This window comes from Brassica rapa, chromosome A02 (genome assembly GCF_000309985.2).
Source record: "Brassica rapa cultivar Chiifu-401-42 chromosome A02, CAAS_Brap_v3.01, whole genome shotgun sequence".
NCBI classification, from domain to species: Eukaryota; Viridiplantae; Streptophyta; class Magnoliopsida; order Brassicales; family Brassicaceae; genus Brassica; species Brassica rapa.
In genome coordinates, this window is record NC_024796.2 from 20,887,735 (window position 1) to 20,903,030 (window position 15,296).

At 34.6% G+C, this 15,296-nt stretch overlaps 1 protein-coding gene, 2 long non-coding RNA genes and 1 other non-coding gene across 7 annotated transcripts; 3 read left to right on the forward strand and 1 right to left on the reverse strand.

Moving 5' to 3' along the window:
* Positions 1 to 621: 621 nt before the first annotated feature.
* Positions 622 to 3,789, forward strand: LOC103848823 (actin-related protein 9). Its single transcript, XM_009125650.3, has 15 exons — positions 622 to 798; positions 878 to 950; positions 1,035 to 1,201; positions 1,295 to 1,615; positions 1,687 to 1,807; positions 1,884 to 2,038; positions 2,106 to 2,156; positions 2,262 to 2,393; positions 2,478 to 2,567; positions 2,663 to 2,733; positions 2,803 to 2,981; positions 3,058 to 3,101; positions 3,190 to 3,239; positions 3,336 to 3,432; positions 3,512 to 3,789. The coding sequence occupies exons 1-15, from the start codon at positions 796 to 798 to the stop codon at positions 3,653 to 3,655; spliced, it is 1,698 nt and encodes a 565-aa protein (XP_009123898.1). The 5' UTR covers positions 622 to 795; the 3' UTR covers positions 3,656 to 3,789.
* An 88-nt stretch (positions 3,790 to 3,877) lies between these two features.
* On the forward strand, positions 3,878 to 4,013 carry LOC117132291. Its single transcript, XR_004455849.1, has one exon. It is a non-coding gene; the product is annotated as a U11 spliceosomal RNA (small nuclear RNA).
* Positions 4,014 to 5,852: 1,839 nt separating this feature from the next.
* Positions 5,853 to 7,505, reverse strand: LOC108870486. Its single transcript, XR_004455255.1, has 2 exons — positions 7,268 to 7,505; positions 5,853 to 6,613 (listed from the first exon to the last, which is right to left on the reverse strand). It is a non-coding gene; the product is annotated as an uncharacterized LOC108870486 (long non-coding RNA).
* A 2,754-nt stretch (positions 7,506 to 10,259) lies between these two features.
* Positions 10,260 to 11,113, forward strand: LOC117131855. Of its 4 annotated transcripts, none has more exons than XR_004455247.1 (3): positions 10,260 to 10,348; positions 10,425 to 10,770; positions 10,872 to 11,113. It is a non-coding gene; the product is annotated as an uncharacterized LOC117131855 (long non-coding RNA). The 4 variants fall into 4 exon arrangements; XR_004455248.1 differs by having other exon boundaries at positions 10,425 to 10,549; positions 10,630 to 11,113; XR_004455249.1 differs by having other exon boundaries at positions 10,425 to 10,481; positions 10,630 to 11,113.
* The last annotated feature ends 4,183 nt before the right edge of the window (positions 11,114 to 15,296 follow it).

A 15,296-nucleotide genomic window follows, 5' to 3' on the forward strand; every position in this document is an offset into this window, starting at 1 on the left:
AAAACTAACCCGTGCGTTGACAAATAGACTGCATCGTAAGTCTCCACGGAGGCGTAGACATACAAAACAGTCTACCGTCGCGACACAGATCTGAAAAAGAACGAAAACCATGTAAATAGTTACATTTTTCATGTGTAAAGCTTGTTTCCAACCTTTTCAACCGTCCAAACTCCAAATATGAGCAAAAAGAAGCATCTTTAACGATTCACTAATGAAGAAACTCGAAAATATGAAGTTTGTGATTATGAAAATGATAGTTATGAGAGTTTTTTAGATGGAAATGTAGAGGAGATGAGAGAAAATGAAGTTTTTTGGGTTATAATGAGAAAAAAAGTGGTTGAAAATTGAATTCTAGAGCTTTAGAGCTCAAAAATGGTGGTTCATGGTGGTTGGAAAAATTGATGATGATGGCATTTTTGTAAATAAGAAGAAATGGTTAGGGTGTATTTGATTTTTTGTTAATTTCGAAATTAATAAAAAAATAAATAAAAATGGCAATTTTGTGAATAATTCAAAAACATAAGGATAGTATGGAAATTTTATTGATGAATAGTATGGACAAAAAAAAAGGGTTGGTTTTGGATTTGACTTGAAAATATGGGTTGGTTTTGAAAAACACCCTATTAAGTTATACAAATAGTTATAATAGATATTTTCTCTGTGGGCTGGGGGCCATTGTCTCTTTAGTTAATCACTTGCCTAGCGCTCTCTGTCAAATACTGCGATCTGGTTAAGCTTTTCAAAATTCGTGGAAACCCTAATTCGACGGGCTCTTCTTCTTTATTCGCCGTGAAAATGGTAATCTTCTAGTCTTACCGCAAAGTCAACAAATCCAATTCTCTGACGCAGAAATCTTTTTTTTTTTAATCAATGGCAGGATTACTTGAAATCAGTAGTCCCGTCTCAGCTTGTATCCGAACGAGGATCAAATCTCGTTATCATCAACCCAGGTGTGCCCTCCCTCTTTTATTTATCTTTTTATGTAAAATCAAAATTTGCAAAAAGGAATCTCACACTGGTGCTCTCTGGTTTAGGATCTGCGAATGTAAGAATAGGACTTGCTAAGCAAGACACACCTTTCAATGTCCCTCACTGCATTGCTAGACACACCACCATAACCGGCAAACCAAACCAAATGATTTGCACTCAGGTCACCACCACCAGTCAACAACAAGTTGACCGTGAGAGAGCTTTCAACACTGTAAGAAATCTTGTTTCCTCTGTCAGTCACTAGAACTTTCACTTGTTGGTGCTGCTCACTCTTTCGTTTTTTCTTAAAAAAAAAACTCAAAAGACGGCATCGCTGTTGAAGATACCATACCTGGATGAAAGCTCTTCTTTTGGCTCACGCAAGACGGCTAGGATCGATGGATACAACCAACCAAGTACTAATACCAAGAAAGATACCGCCTTTCCTTGGACTAATGTGTTTGAGGACGAGAATGTAGCTAGAGCTGCTCCTGATGTTACAGACTCTGGCGAGAGTAAGCGCAAGTATAGGAATATGATTTTTGGTGAAGAAGCTATGAGAATATCTCCAAAAGAGCCATATACCATTCACCGTCCTATCCGGAGAGGCCACTTCAATGTTTCCCCACAATATTCAGCGCAACAGGTTCATCCATGTTTCTTTCTCTTCTCTATTGTCGATGACTACTTATTTGATACTCCTACCTGCCTCTCCAGGTTTGTGAGGACTTGGTCGCTATCTGGGACTGGGTTTTGCTAGATAAGCTTGAGATAGCTCACAGTGAGAGAAACAAGTATTCTGCTGTTCTTGTTGTCCCGGGAACATTTGACAGCCGCGGTAAAGCCTTAATGTTCTCTTCCATCCAGATATATGTACGCTAGTATTCTGATTTGGAGTCATGATATTTTATCAGAAATAAAGGAGCTGCTAACTATCGTGTTGCGAGACCTATGCTTTAGCTCAGCAGTGGTCCACCAAGAAGGTTTATCCACCATTTTTGGGAATGGTTTGTCTACAGCTTGCATTGTGAATATGGGAGCCCAGACGAGTACAGTTGTTTGTATCGAGGTATTAGCAGAATAGGCGAAAAGTCTAGCTGACATCTTCCATTATAACTTTTGATATGTTTTTGTAGGATGGAGTCTCATTGCCAAATACTGAAAAGATTCTACCTTTTGGAGGAGATGTAAGGATATATATTATTATTATTATTTATTTATTGTTTCTCTTTTCTGTTTCTAGATGAGCTACACTGCATGCTAAACTTTCTTCATCTACAAATGATTTTCAGGATATCTGTAGATGCCTTCTATGGATTCAGAGGCATTACCAAAACTGGCCACAGCTCCGAACAGACGTTTTGGCAAAGCCCATCGATATGTTGATGCTTAATCGACTTAAGGACTCATATTGTGAGATTAGAGTAAGTTGGATTATCTCTGTTGTTATTTTTCGCTTGATTAAAAAAAAATATATTGAAACTAATATGATTTTTGTACATAAACAGGAAGGAGAAGTGGAAAGAGCTGCAACAGTTTATTCTTACGAGGACGGCATGCCAGCTGTGGCTCACAAGACAAATCTCACCTCACTTAACGTAAACATAAAAAAACAAGATCAAGTCATGATTCTGTTAAATGCTCTCTTCTTATGTTTTAAGTCTTGAAAATAGATTTTCTTTGGTTATCTCAGGTTCCACCGATGGGTTTGTTTTATCCTAACCTTCTTGTTCCTGAATTGTTTCCCCAGCCACCACGTACATGGTCAGAGTCAATCCTTTCTTATAACCCTTTCTTCTGTTGAGAGATGCTCATTTTGTATATTGTTTTTAGGTTCCAAGACCATGAGAATATGTTGGAGGAAACATGGAACATGGACTTTGGTGGTGGTGGTGGTGGTGGTAATATGGGATTACCAGTGTGGGATAGTTTTGCAGTTTCCCCTCTGAACCCGAAGAAAGAAGAGAAGATTGGTCTTGCTGAAGCCATTACCAGCAGCATTCTCTCTGCCGGTAAATGATTCACTGTCTGTCCTGTTTGATATCGGAAGGTGATGACTCCTAACAAAATACCATTTTTGGCTTGCAGGACGCATAGACCTTCAGCGAAAACTATTCTCCAGCATACAGTTGGTAGATTCTTGAAGACCTGTCTGTTTCTTTAAAAGACTCGGTTCTTCCATATAATCCCCTGAAACTCTTGTTTTTTGCTTCTTCTCAGGTTGGTGGTGTTGGTTTGACTAAAGGTCTGGTCTCAGCCGTGGAAGAAAGGTTTGGTCATATCTTTTTGAACATATTTGTCTTCAAAGAGATTGCTTTGTTGAAGTAATTGTTTGTTTCCCCACCCCCCTTCTCTCTCTCTCCTAGAGTTCTTCATGCGATACCTCCAACAGAAGCCATAGACACGGTGGAGGTTCTGCCGTCAAGAATGGATCCAACATTCGTATCTTGGAAAGGAGGAGCGGTATGTTCTACCTTTTTGCATCTGTTTATGAGCATGGTGAGACGTATATATAACTATATTGAAACGGTGACATGAACAGATTCTGGGAATATTGGATTTTGGAAGGGAGGCATGGATACACAGGAACGAATGGATGGAGAATGGGATACGAGTAGGGAGTGCTAAGAAGTACAGAGACTCTTATTACATTCAAGCACAAGCATTTTGTTTCATCAACTCCTAGTGTTACGTTGTTGTTAAGACACTTTTCTAAACACACGAGAGAGGGAGTAAAAGCAAAGTTATTTTCTTACTTTGTGGCGGAGGTTTATTCAATTTTTTGTTTTTGTTAAAAGAAGTTGGTTACGGTTGACTGTGTTTGTTTTTGTCCCACATCGGTAAGAGAAGAGACAAGAGGTCGAGCAGGGCTTCTATATAATGGAGCTGGGCCTCCGCTTTCAAAATTAAAAAGGGTCGGATGGCTATTTATGCCACGCTCAGCCTAAGATTAAAAGGGTGAGTACTGTATGGCACAATCAAGACATATGGCCGACATTATTTCTGGAAACCCTATAGGGTTGGCTCGGTCGGCCGACCCTCCAATTTCTCATTTTATTAATTATTATTCTATTTTTAATTGGAAATTGCATCGAATAACACCAAAACAATTAAACAAATAACCGCAAGAAAGCTTTAGGTAATATTTATGAGAAAGTAGACCAATGTTTTGATTGAAACCGGACTGGATACCAACTTGGTCTAGCTACTGGTTGACCGGTAGACCCCAATGTTTTGAAACCTGATTGGATACCGACTGGGATAACTACCGGTTCAATTGGTCCAATTAGATTTTTATTCATATATAATTATATATCTATATTATATGGACGGACCTAAAACAAATTAGTTCTACATATAATATGATACTATATGTTTTCTTTTATCAACTAGAAAATAAACATAAATGTAGTTATATATACGATAAACAAGTGAATACTATGAAAACTGAAATTGATAATATAAAATGATTAACCGTTCAGATTGCAGTATTTATTTATTTTTACAACTAATATTCTAATTTTTATCAATATGGCAAAATAAGAATAGTTTATGAGAGCTAAAAATATTTTTTACATTGTTTCTTATGAAATAAAATTAAATAAAATTAATTAAATAGTGATAGTCAAAAACCCTGATTATGAAATACTAAATCTTAATAACAACTGAAACACACATAAATTATATGTTAATTTTTTAGAACCGGATTTTGAAATCAACCCGGATCACCGATTTTACCGTTTTTAGTCAGTTTTGCCGTTTTTAGTCACTTTTACCGGTTTTGTCAAATCCGGGTTTACAAGAACATGATTTGGCTTCTTCAAAGAGTCACGGTTGGACCGGTCGGTCATTAAATTGGTGAGGATGAAGATCGACGGAAATATTGTCGGTTTATAGTTGATCTTCTTGTCTGTGATACTGAAAATTTAGGGATGAAAATCAAGTATAGGGTTGAAGAAGAAAATGAATAGTGATATGCTGATTCTTCGCCGGAGGTGGAATCTTCGAGAGTCATACCGATTTAGTTAACGATACTTTGTTATGTTCTGCGGTGGGCACCAACTGTTTGAACCGAGTTCGGTCGAAACGAGTAAAGAAAGACGAAACTCGTCAGTGGGTTAGTTCAAAGACATTTTATTAATTGGTAAACGGTTTGATTACAAATAATGAAAGTTTGATCGGAAAGTAAGTCGGTGCTCGGGGAGCGTTGGCCGGAAAAGTACAAGTTGGCAAGAATACAAAAGAATAGAATTATAATTCTAGCCGCCGAGTGTGTATTTGTATCTTTGTATCCCCCTCGTTCTTCTTTCCTCTCCCTTATATAGCTGTTCCTTCGTTCTCAGCTTTAGGTCGGTCCGACCTAATGGGGCCACTATGGTTAGGCTGAGCGTTGGGGTCGACTGATCTCTCCATGGGCCAGGCCTAGCGCGCTTCTTCAGGACGCCGAGCAGAAAGCTGAGCTTTAGTCGGGAGCCCGCCAACTTGATCCGGCTTCTTGGGCCAGCTTGACGGTTCGAATATGGCCTTCTATTTGATGGGTCTTGTGGAGGGATGAAATCCATCTCGTACATCATCTTCTAGTCCTCCAACCTATGTTCAAGTAATTTAATGTGAAAAATCTAAAGCAGAACACGACTTCTATACCGCCGTTTCCAAGAGATCCAAAGTAAGTGTTACAGTTCCATGTTTCAAGCAGATCCAAAGTAAGTGTTACAGTTCCATGTTTCAAGCACAAAAAAAATCTGTCACAATCTTAATCATAACCTATTTGAAGGATTGATGATGTCTTGGTATCTTCATGATTTTTTTTAAACAGGGCGAGAAGATCATTTTCTTTAGCCAGTAGTATTGTTAGTGAATCTTTTGGAGATTCCACTGACAAGAAGAGGAGTTGAGTTTTTAGATTTGATGAAAAGCTGGCAGGCGTTGAAAGAGGTCAATGAAACCAAATACAAAACAGTAAGTAAACAAACTCTCCAACTCTGTTTGAATCGAGCATAGAGCTTAAAGATCATTATGGTTTTGTTGTGTATCAGGAGAACTTTATGTCTCCTAAAGCTAGAGGAGTTTAGTCTGAGTTTAACCGCTGCTTCAAACGTCTTCATGGTACCCCACTTTTTCAAGCCTAATTTTCTCTTATGATCTTTTGCTCTGATTCTTGAAAAAAAAAGTTCCATGGTGGAATCCAGCAGTGGAAGAGCAAGCGATCATGAGAATTCATCGCATAGGGCAGGTGCAGAAGATTCATTGTCAATGTAACACTTACAATAAACTTCACTTTTGAGTTTCTTACCTCCTACCTATATCGATCTCTTAAGAAATAAGATTTTTGTTTTGGAATGATTGTGTGCATGATATAGTGGAGGAAAGGAAGCATCTGATGTATACTGGAGGTTTGACTGACGAAGAAGTCCAGTCAAGTGGGCGAGACTTGAGCTATCAAAGCCATAGGAGCCAAGGTGCTACACTGCTAGTCTGCTACTTATCATATAAAAAGCTGTCACACAATCATTAATATGACGATTATAACAACTCCAAGACACAACAATAGATTATTAAGGAGCTGTTTTTCAACAAATCTTTTTACTAAGACGAATTTATGTAGAGCGGTTTTGTATTGTTATGTGGATGATATGGTTGTCACCTGTGTTTAAAAAGGCGATCGCCTTTTGCGCAAAGGCGCAAGGCGCAGTAAGGCGACGGTCCCACCGCCATAGACCTCTAAGGCGAGGCTAAGTCCGTAAGGCGCTCGCCATACTGCGCCTTTGGCTTAACTACAATGCGCCTTAAGCGCTTCAAAAGCGTGCTTTGTAGTTTCTATTAAAAACTACTTTCACCAAACCCTTAAAACATCTTGAAAACCATGTAACAACTACTCTGACCAACCCTTTAAAGGCCCTTACAACATGAAGCTTAGATTTTTAGTTTTCAAGTTCTCTATTTTAGTTATTGGATTTTATCAATGAGTATATAGGTGACTGTATTAGTGTGTATACGACTAACTGGTATAGCTGACTATATTAGATTGTACACGACTCTAACTGTCTGAACTACTCTATAACTATCTTTTCTACATAACCATACAGTTATAGTGTGTAGAGCTACCACGTACACATGCTTCTAACCTAGGAAAACTATCAATGCATTTCTAAGTTCCTATGTAGCTCTATACTACTATTATATGTTTGAATGTGTACTATCTATAAGGCGAGCGCCTTGGACCGCCATGGCGCAAGGCGCATGGCTCCAACCTCCTCGCCTTAGAGCGCCATGCGCCTTTTAAAACACAGGTTGTCACTCAGTATGATTCAGAAGTATCTCAGATCTAAACAAGCAGCTAAAGAGATTACATCTGAACAACAAAAACGCCAATGTTGTCCAAGCACTTGAGACCTCATACAAACGTCTTCTTCACTTGAATCCCAAGCAATCAAACCAATTAATAACGCAACAAAGCAATGCCCAAAACTCAGAGATTAAAAGATAGAGAAAGCAGTGCAAGCTTAAATCTAACGTAGAGCATATACCAAAAGCAATTTTCATTAATATAAAATATTAAGATTATAAGATGAGAAGATGATTTAAAATCTTAAGAAACAAATTAGAAAAACCCTAACTAGGGATTATCAGTTGATATCTGAATCATCGAAATCATCCTCAAAGCCGTTGAAGAAATTGGCGTCTTGAAGCAGCTTCTGGTTGGTGAAAACATCACCAAACATCTCCAAGGAGGAGTCGATATCATCGACGTCCATCGGCATAGTCAAGGATTCATCGACATCAATATCAGGTGAATGGTTATCGTGCTTCATCAGCTCTCTTACCCAGTCTCTATTCATGGCTTCCCTCTGCGTTAAGTCAATCAACCGGACTCTTCTTAGAGGCAGAGAAAGACGGAGATATTATATACGTTCTGAAAGTTAGGTTTTACCTTTGGTATTTATAAGCTTGCTCTGGTGAACTCTTTATAAATATGTATGATGTATCTCATCGTTGCTAAACGGAAATTAACAATTCCTAGAATTGAAAATTAATTAATTGGAATATTTATTTATTTATTTTGTTCCAATCCAATTTTTATTAATACATTTTTCTTTTAATTATTAACTTATTTTAGTGTCTATCATACTCTTAAATCCTGTTATGTTAAAACTTTATTTACATAAAAATTATCATTAAAATTTATAGCTCAATAAAATAAAGAAATAGGATTTTTCATAAAATCATACTTAATTAATTCATGGATGTCTTACCACATGAAGCAACATTTTTCACATATTTATTATTCTATCTCCATATTTTTAAAAGATTTATATAGTGTCTCATATATTGGTTTATTTTGACCATCATTTTCTTGTTTTTACAGATTTATATAGTTTTAAATATCTCTGTTTTATTTTGACCACATATTTACTTATTTTGGCAACCTTATCTAATTTTCAAAAGATTTGTTCTTTTAACCACATGTTTTGTTTATTTTTTACAGATTTATTTGATGTATAACAATTGTTTCATTTTAACCACATATTTACTTATTTTGTCAACCTTGCTAAATTTTCCATTGATTTTTTTCTTTTAACCACATGTTTTAATTTATATTTGACAGATTTGTTTGGTGTCTAATAGATTTGTTTCATTTTGACACTATATTTATTTATGGGGATTTGCACTAGATAGCAAAAATATAGGAGGTAATTAGGTAGATGGATAAGACACTGTACTTTTTTAGGTAATACCAAGACAGTCCTTGTTTCCATACGAAAAGCAAAGTACAGTACCTGTTACACGTCAGACGTGATTACTTAAAACAGACGGTTGCACACAAAAAGTATCAATAATGCAAAGAATCAAGACTTTCTTTATCTTTTATGCAAAAGAACCAAAGGGATCTGTAATAATATTATTTCCCGAATCGGTCTCAATTCTCAGTTCCTCCAAACAACCTACGGGAGTAGGTGAGTACGAGTACGGCAAGTAGCATCGGTCTCATTCTCAAATCATGTGGATTCCGAGTCACCGCCATTAAAATTGGTCTCTTTTCTCTCCTTATTACAACAACCTTTGTCGTTTCTTTCATGTGTGTAATAACGAACATGTGTTATGTTTCTTATGTTTTCTTCAAGCAAAGTTTTTTTCTTTTCTTTCACTTTTGCTTTTGATTTTTTTTTCTCCCAATGAAAAAAAAAGTTTCAGATTCAATTCCCGGTTCCTCCAAACAACCTAGGGAGTAGGTGAGTACGAGAATCGTAAGATAAGAGAAAAAATGTTGGCAAATCTCAGCCATTACTCATCTCCACCGAGATCACCAAACGAAGTTCCTGTAAGTCGACAAAAATAGTATTCAGACAATTACACTCGAATCCAGTTTCTATACTTTGTACGCGGTTTTTATGTATATACTCAAATCCGATTTCTATTAGTTGTACCCGGTTTTTATATATAGACAACTACGGTTTCTCCTCTTCAAAAATATCTTATCCACCGAAAATATCTTCTCTTCTTCTCTTCACTTCTCCTCTCTAGAAATATCTTACAACTCTTCTCTCACCAATTTGGAAAAATATAACCGATTTTGTACACTTGTTTACTTTTCCAATAGGTTCAAAAATAAAACTGATAAATAGTCATAATTGCCGGTTGCAGGTTACTTGTATTATTCAATCACGTGTGGTCTCGAGGACAAAATCGGAAAGTGATGCATTAAATGACAAGGTTCGCCAATTATTAAAAAGTTTGCATAGATCTGCAATTACCACGCTGAATTTTGATTTCTAGTTAAATAGGCCTTTATTTATTTTGTATATACTTATGAGCTGTTATTGATTTGTGTATTTCAAATTCTATAAAGAGAAACTCAAAAAATGGTCAATTGTTGAACTAACATATGTATTTACCATGGGATTTTTCTTGACGTTTCCTCGATGGAAATCTACTCGAAAAAGTCTGCTATGCTAAACAGATTTGGAAATTTTGAAAATCATACTTAGACCCGGTGAGAGTTTCTAATAATGCACAATGCACAATGGAGGATTTCTCCGGATACCCAATTCACAAACCGGGTCAGTTCGGCTCCATCAACCTCGCTTCTTCACTCTCCGTTGATGCTCAAGGATTTCAAAAACAGGTTCAGAAGTATTGTGATTTCAATCTTGACGTTGATGAGGGAAGCAGCAACCGTGACGTTGATTTTCCGGGTTTGTTTCTCAACTAATAACGTCCCAACAGACCTTTCCTAAAAACAGATTAATAAATCTTGTTTACTCAACTTATGTAACAAATATTTTTTGCAAATGTTTTTGGTCAGGGGATGAGTATCAACCTTTTGTAACAACGAAAGCCAGTCTATTCAGCGTCTGATGTTAACAATACCAATAGACAGGTAATTTTCCACAACGATAATGGTTTAGTGCATCCAGTAAAGGTGGTTTTTAAATAATGTCAACCCTCCTCTGCAGGGAAATTATGGTTTATGTCAGAATTGCTTATTTGATAGCTAATCTACTTCATGAAAGGTAAGTACTCTTACGTATTGAGCCAAAGGTGATGAACACAACCAACATCTATCCGAAATTAGTTGAAGGTGAACATAATCAGCTCTTATCTGTCAGTTTAATTACATAAAGTTGTCACTTAAAATCCTTGCATACTGTCATATGCCAGGTCGCTTATTTCTGAAAGCAATTTCTCCACCATAGATTGGCCATTGTTAATTGTCTCTAGCGAAAATAGGAAGAATTATGAAGATTTTGAGTCGCCGTCATTCTCTAAAAATGGGAAGGTGAGAAGACGAAGGTGAAACAGGTTAGACTTTTATTTACATTTTTTAGCCCAAACAAATATTTTATAAGCCCACAATCGAAGGCCATCAGATACTCGGGATTAAATAAACCGGTGAGTTTCAGTGGATCGTGACACGTCTCGAACGTACGTGAGCCGGCTTATTGACGTGGAAAATGACGTTGACCGCCTACGAGTGAAACAAATTGTACTTTATATATATAGATATAACTGAGAGTATTGATTATCTATCAAATTTGTAATCATCAATCAAATTATGAGAAAATAATCACTGAAATGTTATTTTTAAGGGACTACGGAAAACTTAACTATAAAATTGAAAGTGGATTCATGAGGGAAATATTATTAAATACACTTTAGTAATCATTTTGCAATAATTAGTGGATTTAATTAAATCATAGAGACAAACTAATAAAGGTCGCCATTTTATATATTTTATATACGTTTTCTGAACTTCATGTTTTATATACTTTACATGGATCGTCGTTCTCACTTACGGGATGATTAATTGCGGATATAGATATTCTAAACAACTAAAATTTAGTTTAAAGTCATATATGACAATCAATCGAGCTTTCCTTTCTTTAAAATTTTTACAGCAAAATTAAAATATGGCCGTATAGAGCTTTATTTCCAGAGCAAAAAGATAGTACTTTACAAAGGTACATCAAAATAATCTACATCAAATAAAACTACAGCTTAAATTTTACAACCAAAATCATAAAGCTACAACTCACTCCAATCACCCCCTAATTTCTTTTTTATGACTTGACCGCATAATGTTTTTCTTTTACCAACTTTATAGAGCAAAAAATATGCAATATGTGTTCATATTTTCTTTTTTTCTTTTTTTCTTTTTTGAAAATATATATGTGTTCGTTCAATCATTCTTCATTCTTAACACTTTCTATGAGAGCTTCTAATTTTTTCCTTTTTTTTTTGGTTTCGGAAGAATGAGAACCAAATGGCAACAAATAAGTTAATATATGGCTATAAGAAATTAAAAATAAAAGATTACTACATAGCTTTTCTATATTTATTTGTTTCTTTTTTTCTTAACACTGATTTATTAGGATATTACAATTATGAGAAAAATTACATAGACGATTCGACAACCGACAATACTACATGCCTTATGAGGATCTACATCTAATTGCATCACCAGTCACCTTATGAAGATTCACATCTGACCGGGTTTACTTACACCATGTTGAAGATCTCTTGTAAGTCTTTCCTCCGTAGCCTGCATAATTGTTTAATAGAAAGTGAAACCTGAACCTATCAGTGTAGAAGCATTAATAAACTGTAAGTCAAACTACTGGAACAAATTCTTCCACGTTTCTTTGTTTCTTATATAAACAATGAAAAATATGTCTATTATTATAGTTTGGCAAACTTTTTGTGCATTTGATCACCGAACTTTCTAAGACAGTGCACAATTAAAATTTAAGAGAAAAATGCTTTTAGAAACACCAAATACATGAATGAAACCAAACATGCCAAATAAACCCGATAATTCTGTCTTTTACAAAGAGTGAAACAAATGTTTTGAACCACAAACATGGTTTAACGTTGTAAAGAAGATCAGTAGTCTACGAATTTGTAATAACCCCGAGAGAATATCTTTCTCCAAAGAGCGTATATAACCGCCTTTGTTGTATATATAAGAACCAAGATATAAGGTGATCAAGCCGACTTACCCAAGGATGGAAATCTACCACTGATCCAACTTCTAAATCCAATGAAGGAGTACCAGCTTTGACTGGCGTAATAAAGACGCCAAGATCATAGGCTCATAATGTCCATGTAGAAGTGGATAATCTCTAACTTCACATAAATTTCACATAGCAAACAGTTGGGTTTAGTGTGTAATCTATAAAATTTGCTAGCCACATATTGAAAGTATGCTTTCTTGAGAACTCTTAGTTATGAATCCAGATGAAACTCTGGTCCGCGGCATTCTTCTTGTCACTCCGGTAGTTTATTTCGTAATATACTACTAGGTTAAGATTCGCGTCTTGCACGGAATAAGTATTGTATATACAAACTACATAATATAATTTATTTGTGTTCTTTTGAAAATTATAAAAATAACAAAAATATACAGAACCGAAACCCAATGTATTTCTTAGGGTTGGGCAAAAAATCAGAATCCTAAGAAAGAACCGAATCCGATCCGAAAAAGTAGTATCGAACTTGAACCAAATTTGCTTAAATATCCGAATGGATTTAATTTTTTAGTATATAGAGAACCGAAACCGAACTTGACCTGAACCGAAATATTTTGGATACCCGAATGTATCCAAAATAGAATTATATACCTAAATATATTAATTATTTTTAGATTTAAAATATAAAAAATATCCAAAATATCCAAAATATTTTCCAAAATACTTAAAATTTTATATAAAAAGTCAAAACTAAATGTGTAAAATAGTTAAGCAATACTAAAAAAATACTTGAAATATCTATTGATTCTCTATCCAAATATTCAAGTCAAACCAGTTTATATGTTAACTTTAGGTATTTTGGCATACATTATCCAAATTTATATGTAATATATTGTTTTGTTTTTATATTTTGAGTAATTCAAAGTATATTATAAATTTTATTTTTTAAAAATAATTCAAACAATTAATCCAAACCCGAACCGAATCCGTAAAGATCCAAACCGAATCAAATCCAAAATTTATAAGTAACCAAATGAGACTGAAATCTTTAACTCCGAAAACCTGAAACCCAAATAGATTTGAACCGAACCTGGATGGATACCCCAACGCGGAACACCCATCCCTAGTTTTTCTTATGAATTGATAGGAAAGTTTCCAACAAAATCCCTTCAACTTTGGTCTATAGTAAGGATGAGACTTATTATCCGGGATTCGGATCTGATCTGAGATCCAATCCAAAAATAGGATATCCTGGGTGCCCGGATCTTGATTTTTAAGTCCAAATATCCGGATCCGTATTTTTAAAACATACTAAATTTTTAATTTTATTAATAATTATATCTGATATATTAATATTTATACATAAAATTAGTCTTATAATATTATATACATATATATATATATATATATATATATATATTTATAAATCTTGTATAAATATTTAATTTATGTATTATTTTAGAATTTTAGTATTCTTAAAAATATGTTTTACTTATTTTATAATTATTTTATGGATCCGAATCTGGATACCCACAGATAGTATAATACTATAATATATACACAAATATCCAAAATCTGAATATTCAAAAGCCACGTATCCTGATATCCGAAAGCTACAGATCCAGATTCCGATACTAATCGACAGATCCGGATACCCTAAATTCGCTGGATATTTGGATCCGTCCCACTCCTAGTCTACAATTAATAACCGAAAATTATTTTTTTGTTATCATGGAACTTATGGGACTTAACTCCATAATATACCATAGACCCGAAGTAAGCCTTTGAAAATTCTGATTTACAGAATAATACTTCATACTAAAAAAGGTTCGAATCCAAATCACAAGATAACCAATCTTTTTGCACTACCACTAGACCGCCAACACTTGGTATTTCTAGCATATTCAGATAAGTCTTTTGACTCAATGTAGTTTACCAAGAATTTTGTGATGAAATGTTTCTCATCGAAAATACATCTGTAAATTATTTGGATTTCTGGCTATATATGTCATCGAAAACTATCGTTTAGTCTTTTAACTTGTGGGACTTTTGAATATTCTATGACTTTAAATTATTTGGATTTCTGGCTATATATGTCAGATAAGTCTTTTGACTCAATGTAGTTTACCAAGAATTTTGTGATGAAATGTTTCTCATCGAAAATACATCTGTAAATTATTTGGATTTCTGGCTATATATGTCATCGAAAACTATCGTTTAGTCTTTTAACTTGTGGGACTTTTGAATATTCTATGACCTGTGAAACAATGAGTTCCTCACTATTCTTAGAAACTTACATCGTTTATAAGTAATCTCTTATTAAAACATGACCATTGTAAGAAAATAACTCTTGCTTATGTTATTTATAAAATATACCATTGTAAATAATTGAACATGCTAGCCTAGATTTCTATTAATAGAGATGGGCGTTTGGGTATCCATTCGGGTTCGGTTCGGGTCTATTCGGGTTTCGGGTTCAAAGATTTCAGATCCATTCGGATATTTCTAAATTTTGGTTCGGGTTCGGTTCGGATCTTTGCGGGTTCAGTTCGGGTTTGGATAACCCATTTAAATTATTTTAAAATTTTCAAAATTCATTATATACTTTAAATTTCTCAAAATCTATAAACAAAACAATATATTACATATAAATTTGAATAGCACATGTCAATGTACCTAAAAATATTATATAAATTAGTTTGGTTTGAATATTTGGATTGAGAATCAATAGATATTGTAAGTATTATTGGTGTTTTGAGTATATTTTAGCTATTTTAGACATGTACTTTTGACTATTTGTATATATTTATAAGTATTTTGGACAACTTAAAAGTATCTTATATATATTGATGTTCTTAA